This window comes from Gorilla gorilla, chromosome 2 (genome assembly GCF_029281585.2).
Source record: "Gorilla gorilla gorilla isolate KB3781 chromosome 2, NHGRI_mGorGor1-v2.1_pri, whole genome shotgun sequence".
NCBI lineage: Eukaryota > Metazoa > Chordata > Mammalia > Primates > Hominidae > Gorilla > Gorilla gorilla.
Window position 1 is genome coordinate 48,017,638 of NC_086017.1, and position 22,400 is coordinate 48,040,037.

The following is a 22,400-nucleotide window of genomic DNA, read 5'->3' on the forward strand; positions in this document are numbered from 1 at the left end:
AAATTAGTCTTGGAAAAAAACCACAGCCACTAAGATAAATTCATGCACTTTTACTATGCCCATTGCACTTCTCATCCATGGATTCGCCTTGCCTTAAGAATTAACCATGGCCTTGTGGCCTGGGTGACCCAGGCTGCTTTTGTCTTGCACAGCTAAAGAGGGTCTGATGGGTGGCTCAACACCCCACCCACTCCTATACCAGGTCATCAGTGTTCACATTTTCCAAATGAGTTGAAGTGCCTTGATCTGTCCACTGCCACCACCACCAGTGCTGAGTTTTCCCATGTGGTTTTGCTTTTGTGGTGTTACTGCCTTGCTGCTAGAGCAGCAGGACTGTCTGCGTAGCGCCTCCAGCCTGGGACCTCACTCAGTTCCCAGGATATTCAAAGACGGCAGCGGCTCCCATTCCAGTCCCGATGCACATGGACACCACTCCGTATGCCCTGTGAAAACAAAACTTAATTGGCTGGGCAAAGGCACCCACCAAATTACCTCCAGACCAGGCTGACCCAGAAGGACGTCATGGACAAGTAGGATGCAAAACCATAAGACCAGATCTGTGGGCAAGCGGTACCCTGGCCTCCCACTTGGGCACACACATGGTGACAGATGCCCACTGCAGGCTAGTATCCTTTTCAAGGCTGGCCCTTAAGGAAAACAGGGATCATGCCCCTACATCCTAAGTTCAGGGTGCTTCTGTGTGCATGTTCCCCTCCCCAGGGATCGATCATAATCCCAAAAGACACAATCCCAAACACAATCATCCCAAATGTTGAAATCCTGGAAGAACAAAATCCCTAAAGTCTAAAATCCTGAAAATCACAATCCTAAAAGATCAAAATCCTGAAAATATAATTCTGGAAAAAATAATTTGAAAGCCTGGCATGATGGCATCTACTTGTAGTCCCAGCTATTCAGCAGGCTGAGGCAAGAGGATCACTTGTGCCTAGGAGTTCAAGACCAGCCTGGGCAATATACCAAGACCCCATCTTAGAAAAAAACTTTTTTAAAAGATTGATTTAAAAGATATTTACATTTTTAGGCCAGGCACGGTGGCTCAAACCTGTAATCCCGACACTTTGGGAGGCTGAGGTGGGCGGATCACCTAAGGTCAGGAGTTCAAGACCATCCTCGCCAACATGGTGAAACCCTGTTTCCACCAAAAATACAAAAATTAGCTGGGTGTGGTGGCAGACACCTATAATCCCAGATACTCGGGAGGCTGAGGCTGAGGCAGGAAAATTGCTTGAACCCAAAAGGCAGAGGTTGCAGTGAGCCGAGATCACACCACCGCACTCCAGCCTGGACAACGGAGTGAGATTCCATGTCAAAAAAAAAAAAAAAAATGTACATTTTTAAAAGGGGATTTGAGAAACAAAAACAACAGAACACTTCACAGGCTACTTTACACAATAAAATAGAAAATAATTACAAATTTTTGCAAGCACAAACACTCAGGTATGCTAACAATAGTCACAGGAGTATAACAATTATAAACAGACAAACTGTATTCATAAATAGGTTAAAAGCAAACTGTATAAATTGCTGGTAATCATGTGCACCCAGCTTTATAACTGCAGTCATATGAATACCATGATGGACAACCTACGTCTTTTGATGAGATTGATCAAAAACTGTGATGGAGCCAGGCATTGTGGCTCACACCTGTAATCCCAGCACTTTGGAAGCTAAGGTGGGAAGATCACTTGAGCCCAGGAGTTCGAGACCAGCCTGGGCAACATAGCAAAACCCCGTCTCTACAAAAAATACAAAAAATTAGCTGGGTGTGGTGGCACCCACGTGTAGTCTCAGCTACTCAGGAGGCTGAGGTGGGTGGATTGCTTGAGTCAGGGAAGCAGAGGTTGCAGTGAGCCAACATGGAGCCACTCCACTCCAGCCTAGGCACCGGAGTAAGACCCTGTCTCAACAAACCAACCTGTGATGGGTCACCACTGCACAAGTAGTCAACCAAAGAACCAAGATCTTGAGAAATTTTATCTTTCACAAACGCAGGTGCACAAACAGCACACCTCTTTTACTGAGGAAGTTTCAACACTTTTATGTACATGCACAAGGCTTACAAAGTCAATGTGATAATGCACTTTCATGGAATCAAATGTCTGATGTCCAAGGCAGAAAAAAAGTGTGTCCCAGCTCTGAGAGAGACAGTTCACCTTCTGTATTTGTTCTCTCCAGGGCCCCAGGCAATTAGCTGGTGCCTGCCAACACTGAGGGCGGATCTTCCCCACCTGGTCCACTCAGATGCACACTCTAACCTCCTCTGCAAACACCGTCACAGACACACCCAAAACAATGCTTTGTCAGGTTTCTAGGTATTCCCAAAATTAAGTCCATTCCTTGTCAACTTAGCACCCATTCACATTTCCTTAAACCATACTTAATTCAAATAAAGACAATAACAAGGTAATGGTTGCATCATATTAGTTACATGGTATAACTAATATGATGCACTATCCTGCATACAGCGGAAAATGCACTAATCCCTTCCCTAGAATTCATAACATGAATTCAACATTAGGATTTCAACATTCAGGATTTTAATCTTTTGAGATTGTGATTTTTGGGATTTTAGACAGTAAGGATTTTTCTCCTTGACTAGTCAAGTGTAGAAGTAAGAAGGGGGTAAAGAGTAGAACATGGAGTTTGATCTGTAACTGAACAATCAAGATAACTCACTACCTCTGGACCAGCCAAGACCTTAGGGACTTTGATCTTTTGGGATTTCAACATTTGGGATTATGGTGCTCAGGACTGTGTCTGTCGAGATTATGATCCAAAGCCCACCTACCTCTATCCCCTGCCCTTCAGGTGCCCTAACTTGGGTATCCCCCCGTGACCCCACCGCCAGGAGCAAAGCCTTACCTCTTCCCACGGCGCTTCAGCTCATTGAGCAGCGTGATGACCTGTCGTGCCCCAGTGCAGCCCAGTGGGTGACCTAAGGCCACTGCACCCCCCAGAGGGTTCACCTTCTCAGGGGGGAGTCGTAGCTTCTCCACACAGTAGGCAGCCTGGAAGGAGGCAGATCATCAGCTATAGCCCTCTTACCCCTCCCCTGCACCACCTGCCCGCTCACTCCACCTCGGCTCTCCAGGGCCAAGGCAACATTGAGAAACAAGGGCTCACCTGGCTTGCAAAGGCCTCATTGATCTCGAAGATGTCCACGTCACTCACTGTCAGCCCTGCAGACAAGGTAAAGACCTGAGCTGACACACTGGCCCTCTGCCTCCCCTGGGGCCCACCCCATCCATGGGCCTACAGGCTGCCTGGTGTGTGTCTCTTCCAGAAGGGTGAGCCAATCCCAGCTGTGGGGTCAGGAAGGGCTTGAAGTATGGGACACTAGCCTGCCCCACCTCCACTCTGCAGCACCCACAGGACCATCCTCATGCCCCTGGCAACAGCATGCAGGGCAGCTGCAGGATCCAGGCGGGACCCAGATACGATGTGAAGGAGCCACCTTACCTGCTTTTTGCAAAGCTACTGGGATGGCGTAGGCAGGTCCAATGCCCATGATGTCAGGTGGGACCCCAACCACTGCATAAGACCTCAGGACCCCAAGGATGGGAAGGCCCAACTCTTCTGCCTTGGACCTCCGGGCCAGCAGGATGGCAGCTGCCCCATCACTCACCTGGCTAGAGTTTCCTAGGGGCAAACTGTTGGAGTAAGAAGGCATCGGGGTGGGGATAAGGAGATCCCAGCCCTCCCACTTCTACTTTGCAGAGGGGCCTGGTCTATTCCAGGTTCCCAGAGTACAGCACTCAGCATGGCCATGGCCTGCTTTCTCATACCCCAACCCCGGACCAGTCTCACCAGCTGTGGTAGAACCATCTTTCTTGAAGGCAGGCTTCAGTTTGGCCAGGCCCTCCATGGTGGTGCTGGGGCGGATACCCTCATCCTGGGTCACAGTGATGCTCCTCTTGGTGCCCTTGTCATCATGGACCGTGGTGGTCACAGGCACAATCTCAGCTTGGAAACAGCCCTTGCTCTGGGCTCTTGCTGCCCTGCCAGCACCATGGACAGCCAGCTTCAGACTCCCTTGGGGTTCCCTTCCTCCCTGCCCCCAACCCCTATCCATTTGGGTAGACACAAGCTCAGGCTGCTAAATTCAGGGACATGCTCGACTTTGGGGAAGCTCTGAGGGCATGGCTAAGGCCTTACAGGGCCTTCTTCACCATCAGCCCCAGACCTCCAGATCGTGGCCAATCCCAACCTCAAAGGGGGGAAGGGTGTTTGGAAGTGGTGCCTCCACTTAGAGCCCTTTGTCCAAGAGGGATTAAGCCTGCTTGATTCTCTCTGCTAAACTGAGGATGGAACCCCAGAAATATTTGTGCTGGGTTCTGCCAACTTTTCTGCTCAAACTCAACAGTTCGATGTCATCTATTCCCCAGTTTCCGCCTATTTAAAGTGACATATACTAAACTACTCATGTATTTTTGTATTTAAGCAATTTTAAAGCACAAGGTATTTAAGGGTGACCCTTGCAAATATGTGCAGCATATAAGTGCCCAGGGACATTCAAGTGGAAGGAATCTAAGGCTTCTAACACATTTTCAAATGGTTATGTGACCCAAAGTGGCTAAGAATCACTGCCTCAGGGAAGCCCACCTGGCCCAGATACCACTCCCTGCTTTTGCTGTCCTCTCTGGACAGCCAGGACTTGCCAATCTTAGCCTGCCTGAGCCCCTGGGGTTTCTCTGATATCGTCCTCAGTTCTTGCCTCAGGATGCTGCCACAGACCCAGCATGGTCCAGAAGCTAGGATGCCAGAGTCCCTAACATTGCTGGCCCCACACTCCAGGCTACAATGTCCAGTCCCCAAACCGCAGCCAGAAAATAACAGAGGGGGAAACTGAGGCCTAGCTAGGGCAGTCAGGGTGAACAGACAGTAATAGAACCTGGAAGTACTACCACCTCACAGTGGCCCTGACACTTCCTACTTCCCACCCCCAACCTGGGTGGCACAAGGCCTGGAAAGCACTCACTGCCCAGCAGTAACCACGAAACGGTGCAACTTCAGACCACTTAGATAGACTCAAAACCTCACTCTCCAGCCCTTTAAACATTCCTCCCCAGGCAGCACTCACTTCTGCTGGGAAGCCAGGGCAAAGGTATCCTGCTTCTCCCGTGAAATGCCAAACCGCTCAGCCACATTCTCAGAGGTTATCCTAGAACACAAACAGCAGATAGTGTGGGCATTGGTCTGACAGCCTAGAGGAAGGGACCAGGCTGTAGAGCTGTGCTTGGAACTTTGGGTTCCCAAGGCTGTAGGCAGGAGAGGATGTAAGGGCCAGTCCATGCCACAGACAGTAGTGATGACTCAGGATATGGTACAGCCTGCCCTGAAAGTGGATATAAAGGCACAGATAGGGAAGTCAGCAATGCTGGCCAGATCCTGAGAAGCTCATACACCAAAGAGACTTTCTTCAAGAGAGGGCAGCCTGCATGGGGGCAGTTGCAGAAAGGAGTTTGTTCCCTGGGTGAGCTGCCTCAGCGCAGGGTAGAAAAGGAGCAGGGGAGGGCCTGGGTGGGGGCACTAGTTGGCTACTCCTGGCCAGCTTCTCCTATGCCTCAAGGAAGACTGCTGCAATGTAGGGAGATGAGGACTCCCAAATCTCCTCTGGAAAGGCCAAACCTAAGCTTCCTGGTCACCTTGGCTGGGGTCTATGCTTATCCTGAGAACCTAGAGCCACAGCTAGGCCTTCCAGCCTAGGCTTCTGGCTTTATAGGCTTCCCTTGGAGATACAGTATGTGAAAGAAGCCATGGCACTGCCCCTCTCCAAGCCTCCGTCTCCTCATATGTCTAGTGGATCCAGGACTCCTGGTCCAAAGACCCTGGGGATGGCCCAGAGGCTCAGAGAAGCTAAAGTGTTCCATACAAATGCCACATACTTTTCTTTTTTTCTTTTTTGAGACAGAGTCTCCCTCTGTCACCCAGGCTGGAGTTCAGTGGCACGATCTCAGCTCACTGCAACCTCTGCCTCCTGGGTTCATGCCATTTTCCTGCCTCAGCCTCCCAAGTAGCTGGGACTACAGGCGCTCACCACCGCGCCCGGCTAATTTTTTGTATTTTCAGTAGAGACAGGGTTTCACTGTGTTAGCCAGGATGGTCTCGATCTCCTGACCTCGTGATCCACCCATCTCGGCCTCCCAAAGTGCTGGGATTACAGGCATGAGCCACCGCACCCGGCCAAATGCCACATACTTTTCTTGTTGCACCTGACAGGGCCCAATTCACCTCACCAGCATGTTCCGTCATCACAAGCTTCCCACTGCCTTCTCAACTTTCTAGGCCCCCAAGGCTTTGGAGTGGAGCTACCATTGTCCTTCCTATGACTGAGCACCTCAGTGTGGGAGTGACAAGGTGGGCGATGTTTGGAAACTCGGGGGCACAGAGAGGACCTGGGGGCTTCAGGAAATGGAAGTCAAGGGCAACATCAAGTCTCATCCCCAAAGTCCCTGCGGAGCAGACCATGCCCAAAGGAAGGAGGCCAAGGCTTGGCACCGCCAGCCACAGAGATGATAAAGTTCCTTGGCTCCCTGCCCCAGGCAGAGAAGGCACAAGCACACAGAGCTATGGGAGCACTCACCCCATAGGAATCAGGCAATCTCTGGCCTTCTCCTTCTCCATCAAGCGCGAAGTAATATTTCCAGGGTTCCCTCTGTCAGCCAGGGACATGGACTCCACCCTGGGGAGGAGGAAGAGGAGAAGGTAAGGTGAACTGGGCCCTAGCAGGACTCCTCCAGAGATAGCTGAACACTTGGCAAGTGCTAGGAAATAGCCAGGGAGCCCTAGGAAGACCAGTGGGCCTCTGGGAGTCACAGGCAGGGCACTTGGCCAGCAAGGCCCAGCCACGAGTACTGAGCCCTGTCTCTATTTCGACCCCCACCCCAGGACAGAGCACTGCACAATAAACACTCCTGGGGGCAGGGCTATGCTTCCGTATACACTGCTAAATCAGCCAACTGGCAATTCCAGAGAAAAGCCTTCTGCTGTCAGCCACAGAGGAGGAAACACATCCACAAGCCAGGGCCTGCCCTCAGGGCCCACAAATTCAGAAGGGAGAAGAGACAATTTGAAAGTAACCACAGGCCGGCTGTAGTGGCTCACGCCTGTAATCCCAGCACTTTGGGAGGCCAAGGCGGGCGGATCATGAGGCTAACATGGTGAAACCCCGCCTCTACTAAAAACACAAAACATTAGCCGGGCGTGGTGGCAGGCGCCAGGGTGGGAGGTTGAGGCAGGAGAATGGTGTGAACCCGGGAGGCGGAACTTGCAGTGAGATGAGATCGTGTCACTGCACTCCAGCCTGGGCGACAGAGCAAGACTCTGTCTCAAAAAAATAAATAAATAAAATAAAAATAAAAGTAACCACAAAGCTGAGCTCAAAGGGCATTCAGACCTGCATAGACAAGGAAGTGCTATGAGCTGAGAGGAAGGAGACGGCAGTGTAGTGTGGTCAAAAAAGGGCTTTGAGGCCATGGGGGACCCTAACGCCTCAAGGGATGATAACAGATAACCTTGACTGAGTGCTTTTCACGTGCCCAGCACTATTCTGAATTCTTTTGAGATATTAGAGTGCTTCAGTGTCAGTCACACGACAGACAAATACTCCACAGTGTAAACTGTTGCTATTACTCCATTTATTCTTCTCAACTTCAACAGAGCTGAGCTAGGTATCCCCATTTTATAGATCAGGAGACTGAGGTCTAGAGAGACTGTATAACTTATCCATGGTGACCCAGCCTGGATCCACATTTAGGTAGTCTGGCCCCAGAGCCCACTTCCAACTAGAGTGCCCTGTGTTAAATACTTGCTGATCAAAGTCTATGGAGAAAAGTCAGCCTATGATGTGGGTGTCAGGCCTGGCCCAGATCTTAATATCCTAGTACCATCATCCTTAACCTGCTTGGGAATCAGATACTGTCTAAGAAACTCATAAAACCTCCAGCCCTTCTCAAGTTATCCATGCCACCTCTCACCCAGTAAGATAGAAGAGCTTGAGAGAAATCAAACGGCAGTGGCCTTTGCCCAGCCAAAGTCCTTGCAGAGTGGTCTTTGGCTTTATTTACAACTGTAGACATAGGTCATTACAACTCAGTGACAGCTGCCACAGCCCTGGGACAGGGGCCAGCAATGGGTCCTCTCAAGAAATACTCTAAAGAGGATGTGAAAGGCAGCGGGGGCATGTCAGAACCCTGGGGCTGCTCACCTCCCCCAGTCTGCCAAAGACCTTACTCCCCGGCCCTCCCAGCACCAGATGCCCACCCAAGCCTGGGCACCTGTGCCCTGACCTTCCCTGGAGGCACTGCCAGATACAACTTCTGCAGCTCCATTTGCTGCAGCCAATGATGGAGCCACAGTCTAGGTGGAGGTGACAGTGACCAAACCACCACAGATCTAATTATGTCCCTCATAGCCCATAGGCAGCTGGAAGTTTCCACACTGGTACCAAGGTGGGGAGACAAAGGGACAGACAGCCTAGTAAAATGAACAAACTAGTTATACAGTAGGCGCTGTCCCTGGCTTTAGGGAACCCAAACTGCAACTTCTCTCTCAGCAGCATCATGAATCAACAAGGGCCCCCAAAGGAAACCCAAATGCTGGGTTTTCTCAAAATGTTTTCCCACCTTTTCCAGGCTGAAAGATTTCCAAGAAAGTAAGCTTTTAGAGGCCAATTCCCCTCCCCTGCTAGTGCTGAGAGGTGTGAGTGATTCCTGAGCAGCCAGAGTTGGTAGCCACTCTTAACCTGCATTTGTGAGAACCCACTCCTGGCCAGCTGCCTAAAGGGGATGGAGGGAATCCTGAAATCATGGCCTCTGAGAACTCAGATGAAAATTAGTTTTATTGTCACAAGTTGGTTAATAAGCTCCGGCAGAAAAAAATTCTTACCCACAGGCCATGCCAATGTCATAAGACCCATTTCTGATGCCACCTGCAACAAAAGCATTTCATAAACATCCTTTGCCAGAGTCCACCTGTTCTGGAAGCAGTGGAGCCTCTTCCCCACCTGGTCTCTAGATGGGACTCAGCCCCAGCCTCAGAAATGGAAGACCCAGGAGTGTTCAGAAAAGGCTTTGGGTAGTGGTAGGGGGCGCTCCTGCACTCTTTCTGTGGTTAGAGTCCTCTCAGAAATCGTTATTGCTTGCCCGGCAGACAGCGACTTTGCTGACCCAAACCCACAGGTCCAGGACCAAGGCACCCACCCAGTCATAACTTACCTGCTATGCTGGCCACTGCCTGTAGCCCCGACGAACACTGTCTATTGACAGTGGACAAAGGCACAGTCTCCGGGATGTCACTGAAACAGAAGGTGAGAGAGTAGAATCAGCCCCCAATTCCATGCCAGGCTCTCATGGAAAGCAGTCGTATGCTTCTAACTGCCCCCCTCAAGGGATGTAAAGGGCAGGGGAACAAACCCAGCAGCTCTGCCCCCAAGCCAGGCCAGATCCATGGAATGGGGGTGAGCAGCTACTGGGCAGACCCCATCTCTGCAGGCACTTGCTCCCCAGGGCCCCACAAGCACATTCCCTTCTATTCCTATGAGAATCTTCAATCAAAGACCAAGCACAGCCCAAAGGCAAGGGAAGCCTGTTTGGGCCACAGGGATCCTTCTCTCTCTCCTTTTGAAGATTCAGAAATGAAAACTGTATATCTCTGTTTCCCCCAAAAAACAGAGAAAAGGAACTGCTGCTGGGACAGAGCACCAGAGCAAAAGAAATGCCTAAAGTCTGAGGCCAGGGACCGCTCAGCCTTACCAGTAATCATATAGCTAACCCTGCATGTTCCCCTGGACTCTTGAAAGCCTGATCCCACCTAGACGAAGCACTCTGATGGGCATCATATATTCTAACATCCATTGCTCTGGTAGGTTCCCCAAGACTCTCACACTGGTCTTAGCCCTGGAAGCTAGTAGGGCTTCCCCTCCTGATGTAACCTGCCTTGGCCAACAGTACAAAGCCCTAGGGAAATTTCCAGACCTCCTCAGACCCACAGACTCAGAATCTGAGGGAGTGGAAGCATCCTGGTGATTCTGGTGTGTAGCCAGAGTTGGGAACCTCTGAACTAGTGCCCAGGCCAGGCTCTGCAGAGACTCTCTCAGGTGGATAGCCTCCTGTGCAGCCTGTTTGACCCCTCCAGGGTCCCTTAACTCCCTAGCAGGTAGTTACCATTCCTTCACTCAATCCAACAAGTGTTCACTAAATACCTACTTACCACAAGGCATCACCTGAGGGATGCTGCGATGCTTATAACACTGTGCCCTAGAGGATGCCCAACCAACACACAGAAAATGAATCAACTATCAGAGACTGAAATAATAGGGCAAGAGGGCAAACCACATCACAAGGAAGTTTATGGCTACTGCTGGAGAGGAAGGGGCTCTCAATTTCAGCCTGAGAGCCTGGATAAGTCATGCCAAAATGGTGAGACTGTGTTTAGGCAGGGTTTGTCTTTCTGTCTAGGGCAGAAAGAGGAGGTAGGGCTAGCACTTCAAGGAGACAGAATGACCATATCAGGGAAGACAGTAGGCCCACAGCTGGCTGAACGAAGAAAAGTCAAGGTGAGTAAGCAGCTAGGAGATGAGGCTGGAAGGTAAGTCTGGAGCCAGATTGTAGGGGGCCTTGAACTACAGGCTGGGCAGTCTAAACCTCTCCCAGTTCCTACAGGGTTTTTGTTTTCCTGTTCCTTCACTAGCTAATGTTCCTATTTATTTATTTATGCATCTAGAAGTACAAAGCCAAGCAGTTCTTAAATCTACACATGAAAATAATTTAAGCACTCTTTCCCCTGCAGGCGCTTAAAGGAAAATTGACCAGGTCTCCTCCTGAGGGTCCTCCTTCCCCATGGTTCTGCCCTATCCCAAAGTCTCTGCTAGTGGGATATGACTGGAGTTCTCAGCTCAACTAGTAAAAAAGCTGAAAGTCACTTTTCAGCATTCTTACTTGGTTACTCACCTGACAAATGAGGACAGAGTCCACACTCACAAAAGGCAAATGACAACCTGGCTTTGGCTAAAAATCAAGTTACAGAGAACTTCTGCTCCAGTCCCAAAGGTTTTGTGTATCCTGGCTCAGCACTTCAAACTAGGGGAGAGGTTAAGTCCACAAGAGCAGGGAGCCAAGGACTCTCGTTGCCTCATTCTGGTGTCCAACCTTATCCTCCCCAGCCTGCACACTGAGTTTCCTGGGGCCTGGGCCCAGTAAAGTGTCAAAATGGCCAACCCATGGCTAGAACTAGAAAAGTTTACCTCAGAAACTGGGCGATTCGGGCCATGATTGCCCCGGCCCCAGGCTGCAGCACATTTCCTGTGGACAACAAACTTTCATTCAGTGCCAGGTGGTGGTGTTCTGGGCACTAAAGTATAGCTGTGAAAACCAGAGATGAGGCATTCCAGATCTTTCTTCGGGACACTAGCCCTTGGCAGGCTCACTTGCAACTCTGGAACATCAGGGTTTGGGGCAGGGAGAGCCAGCCATACAACAGCTTGTCCTGGTCATCCACCAGCTCCTGTCCCTGAGGGTCCCACGCTCACTTGCCCATGCACCCAGCTTTTCCAAATCAGCACAGATGGGCAGGTTGTCTGCCCTTAAAAGTGAAATGGGAGTTTCTGAAAATGCACATCTCCCCAGGTATCCTCCTGTGAGCCCTGCTGTCACCCCAGAGAGGTGGAACAGTGATTGCCGACCTAGGGGTGGCATCTGCTGGATAAGACTCTTGCCATATCATATTGCTGTATTTCAAGGTGAGGGGTGGAATAGAGGGCTGGACTGAAGGTTGTGGGGAAAAGAAAGATCAGATTGTTACCGTGTGTATGTAGAAAAGGAAGACATAAGAAACTCCATGTTGATCTGTACAAAGAAAAATTGTTTCTGCTTTGAGATGCTGTTAATCTGTAACTTTAGCCCCAACTCTGTGCTCACAAAAACATGTGCTATATTGAATCAAGGTTTAAGGGATTTAGGGCTGTGCAGGATGTGCCTTGTCAACATATGTTTGCAGACAGTATGCTTGGTAAAAGTCATCGTCATTCTCCATTCTCTATTAACCAGGGACATGATGCACTGTGGAAAGCCGCAGGGACCTCTGCCCAAGAAAGCCTGGGTATTTGTCCAAGGTATCCCCCCACTGAGACAGCCTGAGATATGGCCTCGTGGGAAGGGAAAAACCTTACTGTCCCCAGCCCGACACCTGTAAAGGGTCTGTGCTGAGGAGGATTAGTAAAAGAGGAAGGCCTCTATTTCCCGCACATCCCTGGGAACGGAATGTCTCGGTGTAAAGCCGACTATTGGTTCTATTTACTGAGATAGGAGAAAACCGCCCTGTGGCTGGAGGCGAAATATGCTGGCAGCAATACTGCTCTGTTACTCTTTGCTACACTGAGATGTCTGGGTAAAGAGAAACAAAAATCTAGCCTACATGCACATCTCAGCACAGTACCTTCCCTTGAACTTATTTATGATGCAGATTCCTTTACTCACGTTTTCCTGCTGACCTTCTCCCCACCATCACCCTGTTCACCCCGTTTTGCCTGAAGAGGGCCTGCCCCTCCACACCTATGGATATTTCTCACAAGGTGGAGACGAGAAACTGAGAAAAGAAATGACACAGAGACAAAGTATAGAGGAAGAAAAGTGGGCCCAGGGGACTGGTGCTCAGCAATTGAGGACCTACACCGGCACTGGTCTCTGAGTTCCCTCAGTATTTATTGATCACTATCTCTACTATCTTGGCAAGAGGGATGTGGCATTATGTACCATTACTATAAGGTAATGGTGGGGAGGGGATCAACAGGAAAAAATGTGAGCAAAGGACTCAGTGTCATAAGTAAGTTTAAGGAAAGGTGCTGTGCCTGGACGTGCACATAGGCCAGATTTATGTTTGACTTTACACAAACATCTCAGTGCAGTAAAGAGCAGTATTGCCGCCAGCATGTCTCACCTGCAGCCATAAGGTGGTTTTCTCCTATCTCAGTAAATAGAATGTATGGTTGGGTTTTACACCGAGACATTCCATTCCCAGGGACAAGCAGGAGACAGATGCTTTCCTCTTATCTCAACTGCAAAGAGGCCTTCCTCTTTTACTAATTCTCCTCAGCACAGACCCTTTACGGGTGTCGGGCTGGGGGACCGTAAGGTCTTTCCCTTCCCACTAGGCCATATCTCAGACAATCTCAGTGGGGGGAAACCTGGACAATACCCAGGCTTTCTTGGGCAGAGGTCCCTGTGGCCTTTCGCAGTGCACTGTGTACCTGGTTAATCGAGAATGGAGAATGGCGATGACTTTTACCAAGCATACTGCCTGCAAACAAATGGTTAACAAGCCACATCCTGCACAGCCCTAAATCCCTCAAACCTTGATTCAATACAGCACATGTTTCTGTGAGCACAGGGTTGGGGCTAAGGCTACAGATTAACAGCATCTCAAGGCAGAAAAATTTTTCTTTGTACAGACCAAAATGGAGTTTCTTATGTCTTCCTTTTCTACACAGACACAGTAACAGTCTGATCTCTCTTCCTTTCCCCCACACTGCCGCACTCCCCTTGCCGAGACAGTGAAAATAGTAATCAATAAATACTGAGGGAACTCGGAGACCGGTGCCGGTCACCTGGGCCCACTCTACACTTTGTCTCTGCGTCTTATTTCTTTTCTCAGTCTCTCTTCCCATCTGACGAGAAATACCCACAGGTGTGGAGGGGCAGGACCCCTTCAAAGGTCAAGGCCATGGAGGTTCCCCCAGTGAAAACTCGGGGTGGGGAGGTGAGGAGAGCTCTGGACAAACGGAAGAACGGGAAAGGCCCAGCGCAGGGCCTGAGTGGTTCCTCACCGACACAGATGTCCCCCAGCTGTTCCGGCCTCAGATTCACGTCCTTGAGAACCGCGGTCATGACTGCCGAGAGAAGCTCGTCGGGGGTGGTGTCCTGCAGCAGAAAGAGCAGCCGCAGTGACCCCCACTCCCCCATGCCCACCCCAGGGAGACAAAGCGACCACAGCTGGGTGCGGAGCTGCCTCCGGCGTCCAGGATAACCAACATACGAACCGGACCCCAGCCCGCGCCGGCGTCTTCCCACACTCGGCGCCCAGACCCTCGGGCCTCACCTTGAAGCCGCCGCGGCCCGCCCGGCAGATGGCCGTGCGCCGCCCGTGCACCACCACCACGTCCGCGGCCGAGGCCTGCGGGGCACCACTCAGGCAAGGCGCGGCCTGCGGCATCCAGCCGGAATCGGCCGGACCCCTCAGGTGGCCCAGCACTACATGCAGCCTCTGCATTGCGCAGGTCAACCCTGCAGACCAGCCACCAGTCCGGGAACTGACCGCGGAGTTAACAGACAGCCGTCCGCGCACGCGTAGAACCACATCTCAGCCTCCAAGGCCTCAACTCCGCCCACAGCTCTGCGAACAGACGCGAGCGACCCTCCAAAAGTCCCGTCCACCTCCAGCCTCAGCCAACCACAAGGTGAGTCGGCCTGGGAACCCGCCCCTCCCCGCCACCGCCTACTGAGCCCTCTATAGGAGGGCCCACAGGCACCGCCCAGCCGAGCTTTCCACTCAATGCCCCGCCTACCTTGGCCTACCGCAGCCAACCAGAAGGTGTATCTTTACGAATCCCCGCCCAGAAATGCAGACCGGAAGTCTTTCCACCTTTTGTAGCCAAACCCGAGACCTGACCCCCAAATCCCTGTCTCCTGCCCGCAGCCAAACGGAAGGCTGAGCAGCCAGGACCGCTTACTGCCTGGGGGCTGGAGATGGAAGCCGAGGCTCTAATTCCTCTACCCACTTCCTAGGAGGCTCTGCTATCCCTCCGGTCCCAGTACCCGAGCTGGGGGACCTAAATACTTCCGAGACGCCCGAGTCCTGCTCCGACGTGGTTGGGCTTTCCCATTCTTTCGAGAAGACAGGGAATTTGGGCTTCCGGGCTGGCCGGGAGAACAGATTTTACAGACATGCGGGGTGTGACAAGCTCTCTAACTGGAGAATGAACATTTCACACTTTTACCAGTTTTACACCCAATTGGAATGATTTTATTAGTGCCCATTTCCCGTGCTAGGCTGGGGTCTCCACCAAGGCAGAGAGGCACCATGTATCCGGGGAGCCTGCGACACCCTTGACACTTAGTAGATGATCAATAAGTACTTGTCGAATGAGTAAGTGAATGAACCAGGGCTCCCCAGGTCAGGACTGTGTCCCTAAACCTAAAGGGCAAGACCACGTGCCCCCTTGACTCCCAATAGGAGGGCCATGTCTTCACCTGAGACCCTGGAGAGTAGTGCTGGGCTTCCCACAGACACCAAAGGACAGGGTGCCTTGTGCTCCCCAACCTAGTGTCATGACTTCCCCAACCATTTCGAGGGCAGGGCCACGGCATGCCTCAGGCTCCAGAAGGCAGCTGTCCGTTTCCCACTCCCACCTCGGGGAGCACAGCAGGGGTCTTCCAATACCCCTACTGGCAGGATTGCGTGTTCCCCAGAGACAGTGGAGGGCAGAGCTGGTGCCTTCCCACTTGTCCCCTCCTCGCCATCCTCGAGGACAGGACCGTATGAACCCCTCAGATTCCTCCGTGGAAGAACCGTGGCTCCACCAGATCCCAAAAAGCAAGGCCCGTTTCCTACAACCCCCGAAGGAGGGTCGTCCTCACTCCGCCGCCAACCTACTAGCACCATCACCAGACCCTCGAGGGCGGTGCCGTGGACCTCTCCAGATCTCAAAAGGCAGATTCCTACTTCTTACGCCCCCACATCACCCGCCTCGAGACCGCAAGGGTAGAGGTGGGCACCCCCGCCTCCGCACTTTTGCTCGGGGCTCCAGATTGTAGGGCAGGGCGGCGCTTCTCGGAAAGCGAAAGCCGGCGGGGCGGGGCGGGTGCCGTAGGAGAAAGAGGAAGCGCTGGCAGACAATGCGACCCGACCGCGCTGAGGCTCCAGGACCGCCCGCCATGGCTGCAGGAGGTCCCGGCGCGGGGTCTGCGGCCCCGGTCTCCTCCACATCCTCCCTTCCCCTGGCTGCTCTCAACATGCGAGTGCGGCGCCGCCTGTCTCTGTTCTTGAACGTGCGGACACAGGTGGCGGCCGACTGGACAGCGCTGGCGGAGGAGATGGACTTTGAGTACTTGGAGATCCGGCAACTGGAGACACACGCGGACCCCACTGGCAGGCTGCTGGACGCCTGGCAGGGACGCCCTGGCGCCTCGGTAGGCCGACTGCTCGAGCTGCTTACCAAGCTGGGCCGCGACGACGTGCTGCTGGAGCTGGGACCCAGCATTGGTGAGGACGTCCCCTTCCTGGCCTCGTACCTGGGGGGTGAGGAGGCTGACTTTCCGCGGCCTCAGCATCCTGTCTCCCATGGAGAGACCCCATTTCCTGCCTCGGGGGCCCGAAGAAGCCTGCAGAGGGAGAACCATGCGGGTCCCGTTCCTTCTTAATAACCGGTCGCGGTTATTAAGAAGGACTGGAGAAAGGTCCGGATAGGCGGAGATGGGAAGGAAGCAGCTTAGGCAGAGGCTTTCAGGTAGGGCCAGGAGTCAGAATCAGGCTTCTGTGGGGGCATCTGGGCTGTTTCAAGTAGAGCAACAGGACAGGTGGGGCGATTGACAGTGGACTGTCTTAGAAACCTCAAGTCCTGGGGAAATGCAGCCCTTCTTTCTGCTCACTGGCACTTACATAATATACATGCATAGGCGTTGGATACAGCCGCCCACAGACAGGCACACCTTGCTGAGTTGGAATCACTGCACCATAACCAGTGGGTCTCCTGAGCCTTTCTGGCATGCACAGCCCCTTGCTCACATCTGCCCTGGATCCCAGAAGAAGCAGACCTACCTTGGTACCATTCTTAGGATCCCTAGGAAGGGACAGAGATACAAACCTGACTTTGATGGCCTTCCGGAAAGCCAGAACACCACTGACATCCCTTTGGGTCAGTTAGAGCCAGTGGGAACTCAACTTCTCAGAGCCGTTGAGCTTCGCGTGGCACCAGTGAACTGGGGAAGCCCTCTAGAACAACCCAGCCAGAGGAGGTGGGACAGCGGCTGGATCCTGACTGTGGGTAAAGAGGTAGGCATTCCCAGGGAGGCTGCTTTACTCTGTCTCTTCCCCACAGAGGAGGATTGCCAAAAGTATATCTTGAAGCAGCAGCAGGAGGAGGCTGAGAAGCCTTTACAGGTGGCCGCTGTAGACAGCAGTGTCCCACGGACAGCAGAGCTGGCGGGCATCACCACACTTGATGACCCCCTGGGTAAGGGTCCAATACTGTTCCCATGGGACAGGTGGAATAGGACATTGTGGTGTTAAGAGCATGGGTGTTTGAAGCAGATGGGCTGTGAGACCTTGGGCAAGTCACTTAATCTTTCTGAGCCTCAGTTTCCTCACTTAAGAAGTGGAGATAATAGTCCTACCTCTGGATTGCTGTGAGATGCTCATGAAATAATGTCTGTCTGGTGGTTAATCCAGAGCTTAGCCCCTGAGGTACTCATCTTTCCTCTCCTGGAAAGGGCACTTTCTCTGAGGAGTATCATCTTGGGAAGGGTGCAGGGCCCAGGGTTGCCTAGGCAGGGGACTCTTGGCTGGATCCCTCCCAAGCCTTCCCATGGAGCTCTGACCACCACCCTTGTGCTCTGCACCCAGGGCATATGCCTGAGCGTTTCGATGCCTTCATCTGCTATTGCCCCAGCGACATCCAGTTTGTGCAGGAGATGATCCGGCAACTGGAACAGACAAACTATCGACTGAAGTTGTGTGTGTCTGACCGCGATGTCCTGCCTGGCACCTGTGTCTGGTCCATTGCTAGTGAGCTCATCGAAAAGAGGTTGGCTAGAAGGCCACGGGGTGGGTGCGTGGATGCATGAAGCCCTGCCCTGGGGTCCAGATACTGGGCATCTCCTCCTAGCTGTGCACTGTCCAGCCTGGGCACAGTGGGCCCTTCCTGAAGCTATTCCCAGGGGATATGCTGAACTAAGTTGCCACAGGACCTGCAGCCTGCCCACTCTCCCCTAGGTGCCGCCGGATGGTGGTGGTTGTCTCTGATGATTACCTGCAGAGCAAGGAATGTGACTTCCAGACCAAATTTGCACTCAGCCTCTCTCCAGGTAAGCTCAACCCTGCTCTGGCAAGAGAATGAGGGAATGTGTAGGTGGGGCCTCTGGATTGTCAGCCTTCCCTCCCCAAGGACTGTGGATGCAGTACCAAAGAACTGCTGAAGATCTCTGCACACCTGAGCGTGTGTGCATGTGTGTGCCTTTTTGTGTGAGTGAATGTGTGCCAGGGGTACTTAGATGGGGGATGGCTGTTGTTAACCCTGGGGTTGAAGACTGGGCTTGTCCCACCATGGGGCAAGGGCCTGATGCCAGCATGGTACCCCTTGGCTTGCAGGTGCCCATCAGAAGCGACTGATCCCCATCAAGTACAAGGCAATGAAGAAAGAGTTCCCCAGCATCCTGAGGTTCATCACTGTCTGTGACTACACCAACCCCTGCACCAAATCTTGGTTCTGGACTCGCCTTGCCAAGGCCTTGTCCCTGCCCTGAAGACTGTTCTGAGGCCCTGGGTGTGTGTGTATCTGTCTGCCTGTCCATGTACTTCTGCCCTGCCTCCTCCTTTCGTTGTAGGAGGAATCTGTGCTCTACTTACCTCTCAATTCCTGGAGATGCCAACTTCACAGACATGTCTGCAGCAGCTGGACATCACATTTCATGTCCTGCATGGAACCAGTGGCTGTGAGTGGCATGTCCACTTGCTGGATTATCAGCCAGGACACTATAGAACAGGACCAGCTGGGACTAGGAGAAGGACCAGCAGAGCCAGCTCTGCTCTGAGCCATTCACACATCTTCAGCCTCAGTTTCCTCACTTGAGGAGTGGGATGGGGAGAACAGAGAGTAGCTGTGTTTGAATCCCTGTAGGAAATGGTGAAGCATAGCTCTGGGTCTCCTGGGGGAGACCAGGCTTGGCTGCGGGAGAGCTGGCTGTTGCTGGACTACATGCTGGCCACTGCTGTGACCACGACACTGCTGGGACAGCTTCTTCCACAGTGATGCCTACTGATGCTTCAGTGCCTCTCTGCACACCGCCCATTCCACTTCCTCCTTCCCCACAGGGCAGGTGGGGAAGCAGTTTGGCCCAGCCCAAGGAGATCCCACCTTGAGCCTTATTTCCTAATGGGTCCACCTCTCATCTGCATCTTTCACACCTCCCAGCTTCTGCCCAACCTTCAGCAGTGACAAGTCCCCAAGAGACTCGCCTGAGCAGCTTGGGCTGCTTTTCATTTCCGCCTGTCAGGATGCCTGTGGTCATGCTCTCAGCTCCACCTGGCATGAGAAGGGATCCTGGCCTCTGGCATATTCATCAAGTATGAGTTCTGTGGATGAGTCACTGTAATGATGTGAGCAGGGAGCCTTCCTCCCTGGGCCACCCGCAGAGAGCTTTCCCACCAACTTTGTACCTTGATTGCCTTACAAAGTTATTTGTTTACAAACAGTGACCATATAAGAGCCTCCTGCCCCAAAGCTTGTGGGCACATGGGCACATACAGACTCACATACAGACACACACATATATGTACAGACGTGTACTCTCACACACACAGGCACCAGCATACACACGTTTTTCTAGGTACAGCTCCCAGGAACAGCTAGGTGAGAAAGTCCCATCACTGAAGGAGCCTAACCATGTCCCTGAACAAAAATTGGGCACTCTTCTATTCCTTGTCTCTTGTGTCCCTACTCATTGAAACCAAACTCTGGAAAGGACCCAATGTACCAGTATTTATACCGCTAATGAAGCACAGAGAGAGGAAGAGAGCTGCTTAAACTCACACAACAATGAACTACAGACACAGCTGTTCTCTCCCTCTCTCCTTCCCAGAGCAATTTGTACTTTACCCTCAGGCTCTCCTCTGGGGAGAAGGTGCCATGGTCTTAGGTGTCTGTGCCCCAGGACAGACCCTAGGACCCTAAATCCAATAGAAAATGCATCTCTTTGCTCCACTTTCAGCCAGGCTGGAGCAAGGTACCTTTTCTTAGGATCTTGGGAGGGAATGGATGCCCTTCTCTGCATGATCTTGTTGAGGCGTTTAGCTGCCATGCACCTGTCCCCCTTTAATACTGGGCATTTTAAAGCAATCTCGAGAGGCATCTTCTACATGTTTTGTACGCATTAAAATAATTTCAAAGATATCTGAGAAAAGCCGATATTTGCCATTCTTCCTGTATCCTGGAATATATCTTGCATCCTGAGTTTATAATAATAAATAATATTCTACCTTGGAAACTTGTGTGTGTGTTGAGTGGAAGAGGTTTGGAAGCAGTAATGTAGGTAAGAGAAGCTGGTCCACTGGGTGGGTTCCAGCCTGGATTTGGCACGGGCTTCCTGAAAGCTGGGCCCCCTCCTCATAGGTTCAGTCCTCAGCAGGGCTGCAGGCGGAACCAGGAATACTGACCTCAGCTACAGACACTCAGGAGACTGCCCTTCTCTGGCCATGTCCAGTCTTTTCTTGGTTGTGCCATGCTCCTGGGTCCTGGTCCAGTCTTGGAGTAGGGGCTGATCTATGCTCCAAAGAGAGTCTGGAGGACCCCCCCAACTCCAGCCACTGAGCTGCATTGTTACTCCTAATAATCTTCTTTGGGCACATCTATGTTAATCCTAAAGGTACTGATCTATTTTTAAAGAAAATATTGCTTTTTCACTGTTGAAGAAAATTTGGAAAAGATAAAGAAAAAAACTCACACATGATAATTCCAGAGAGAACTCTAGTGACATTTTAGAGTGCTCAGACATTGTCAGTGACAGTAGCTTTTTTCTCAGTGGTCTATCTGCTGCCACGTCCTGGCTCCTGAGCCACCTGGATGCTGTAGCCTCCCCAGCCTTGCCCCTGTGCCCTCAGGGACTCCTGGGAAGGCCCTGTGTACTCAGAGAACCCCTGAGGCTGAACCTTTCTCTCCAGCATCCCCTGGGGAGCAGAGCCACAGTGTGGCCCTGGCGGTGCCCCCAGGATCTGCCATGTGCTGCCCATGGCTGGGAAGACAGTCCTGGGCTGGTCCCTTCTTGGGAAAAGCCTCTCTTCTCTTAGGCCAGGCTGTTGACCCAAATGTGCTCTCCCCACCCCTATCTGACCCTCACACTCCTCACACCTGCCTGTCTTCAGTGCCTTCCTTCCCATTAGCTGTGTTCCCAAATGTAGATAAAGCTTCCTCTTCTCATTTTCAGTTTTAGTCCTCTACGAGCATTTAAAAGAGAAACTTTCCTTTTTCAATAAGGAAAATTTACTGCTGAAATTATCAAAGGCAAAGCAGGAAACTTTGGAGGGCAGCAGCATAGTTGAAATTCAAAACTACGATTCTGTGTGACGATGGAGATGGATTCCGCCACAAGTCAATGACCAGGGAGAGAATTGGGGAGAGGGATTTCCTCCAGATTAGATAAGACTTGGGTCATAACGATCAAATGTACTGATATAGTATAACTTTGTTGGATGCTGGTTCAAACAGAGCAATTGTAAAAAGACAATATTGAGCCATATATCTGATAAGGGGTTAATATCTGGAATGTATAAAAAAAAAAACTCTTAGAAATCAACAACAAAAGAAACAAGCAACCTAACTCAAAAATGGGCAAAAGACTTGGGCAGAAGTTTCCCCAAAGAAGATATACAAATGAGGGACAGGTGTGGTGGCTCACATTTGTAATCTCAGCACTTTGGGAGGCTGAGGCGGGTGGATTGCTTGAGCCCAGGAGTTGGAGACCAGCCTGGACTACATGGCAAAACCCTGTCTCTAAAAAAAAAAATACAAAAATTAGCCAGGCGTAGTGGCATGCACCTGTAGTCCCAGCCACTCGGGAGGCTGAGGTGGGAAGATCGCCTAGGAGACGAAGGTTGCCGCAAGCCAAGATTGCGCCACTGCACTCTAGCTTGGGCAACAGAGTGAGACCCCGTCTAAGAAAAAAAAGAAACAAACAAAAAGAAAAAAAATACAAATGGCCAATAAGCACATAAAAATATGCTCAATATCACTAATTAGGGAAAGCAAATCAGAACCACCATGAGACAGATACCACTTCATACCCATTAGGATGGCTACTATCAAAAAAAAAAAAAATATATATATATATATAACAAGCATTGGTGAAGATGTGGACAAATCGGAACCTTTGTTCACTTTTGATGGGAATATAAAATGGCACAGCTGCTATAGTAAACAGTATGGCAATTCCTCAAAAAATTACAAACAGAATTACCATATGACCCAGCAATTCCACTTGGGAGTATATACCCCAAAGAATTGAAAGCAGGGTCTTGAAGACATGTTTGTATATCCATGTTTGTAGCAGCATTATTCACAATAGACAAAAGGTATAACCAAGCCAACATCTATCAACAGATGAATGGGTAAATGAAAT

General features: G+C 51.4%; 2 protein-coding genes across 3 annotated transcripts; one reads left to right on the forward strand and one right to left on the reverse strand.

Moving 5' to 3' along the window:
• Positions 1-35: 35 nt before the first annotated feature.
• ACAA1 (acetyl-CoA acyltransferase 1) lies at positions 36-14,574 on the reverse strand. The gene is made up of 12 exons (XM_004033844.5): positions 14,113-14,574; positions 13,841-13,934; positions 11,264-11,321; positions 9,237-9,316; positions 8,908-8,950; positions 6,605-6,703; positions 5,102-5,182; positions 3,829-4,019; positions 3,481-3,660; positions 3,145-3,200; positions 2,884-3,029; positions 36-443 (listed from the first exon to the last, which is right to left on the reverse strand). The coding sequence occupies exons 1-12, from the start codon at positions 14,281-14,283 to the stop codon at positions 368-370; spliced, it is 1,275 nt and encodes a 424-aa protein (XP_004033892.1). The 5' UTR covers positions 14,284-14,574; the 3' UTR covers positions 36-367.
• MYD88 (MYD88 innate immune signal transduction adaptor) lies at positions 14,544-18,533 on the forward strand. Of its 2 annotated transcripts, none has more exons than XM_031008927.3 (5): positions 14,544-16,275; positions 17,111-17,245; positions 17,635-17,796; positions 18,004-18,095; positions 18,379-18,399. In XM_031008927.3, the coding sequence occupies exons 1-5, from the start codon at positions 15,909-15,911 to the stop codon at positions 18,397-18,399; spliced, it is 777 nt and encodes a 258-aa protein (XP_030864787.1). In that variant the 5' UTR covers positions 14,544-15,908. The 2 variants fall into 2 exon arrangements, with proteins under 2 accessions (XP_030864787.1, NP_001266529.1); NM_001279600.1 differs by having other exon boundaries at positions 15,948-16,275; positions 17,635-17,815; positions 18,379-18,533.
• The last annotated feature ends 3,867 nt before the right edge of the window (positions 18,534-22,400 follow it).

Coding starts and splice junctions, on each gene's coding strand:
- ACAA1 (XM_004033844.5), bottom strand. CDS start 14,283: ATGCAGAGGCTGCATGTAGTGCTGGGCCACCTGAGGGGTCCGGCCGAT. Junction 11,322..13,840: donor GCTGGGGGACATCTGTGTCG/GTGAGGAACCAC, acceptor TGTTGTCCACAG/GAAATGTGCTGCAGCCTGGG. Junction 6,704..8,907: donor GACATTGGCATGGCCTGTGG/GTAAGAATTTTT, acceptor CCTCCTCCCCAG/GGTGGAGTCCATGTCCCTGG.
- MYD88 (NM_001279600.1), top strand. CDS start 15,948: ATGGCTGCAGGAGGTCCCGGCGCGGGGTCTGCGGCCCCGGTCTCCTCC. Junction 16,276..17,110: donor GGAGCTGGGACCCAGCATTG/GTGAGGACGTCC, acceptor TCTTCCCCACAG/AGGAGGATTGCCAAAAGTAT. Junction 17,816..18,003: donor AGTGAGCTCATCGAAAAGAG/GTTGGCTAGAAG, acceptor ACTCTCCCCTAG/GTGCCGCCGGATGGTGGTGG.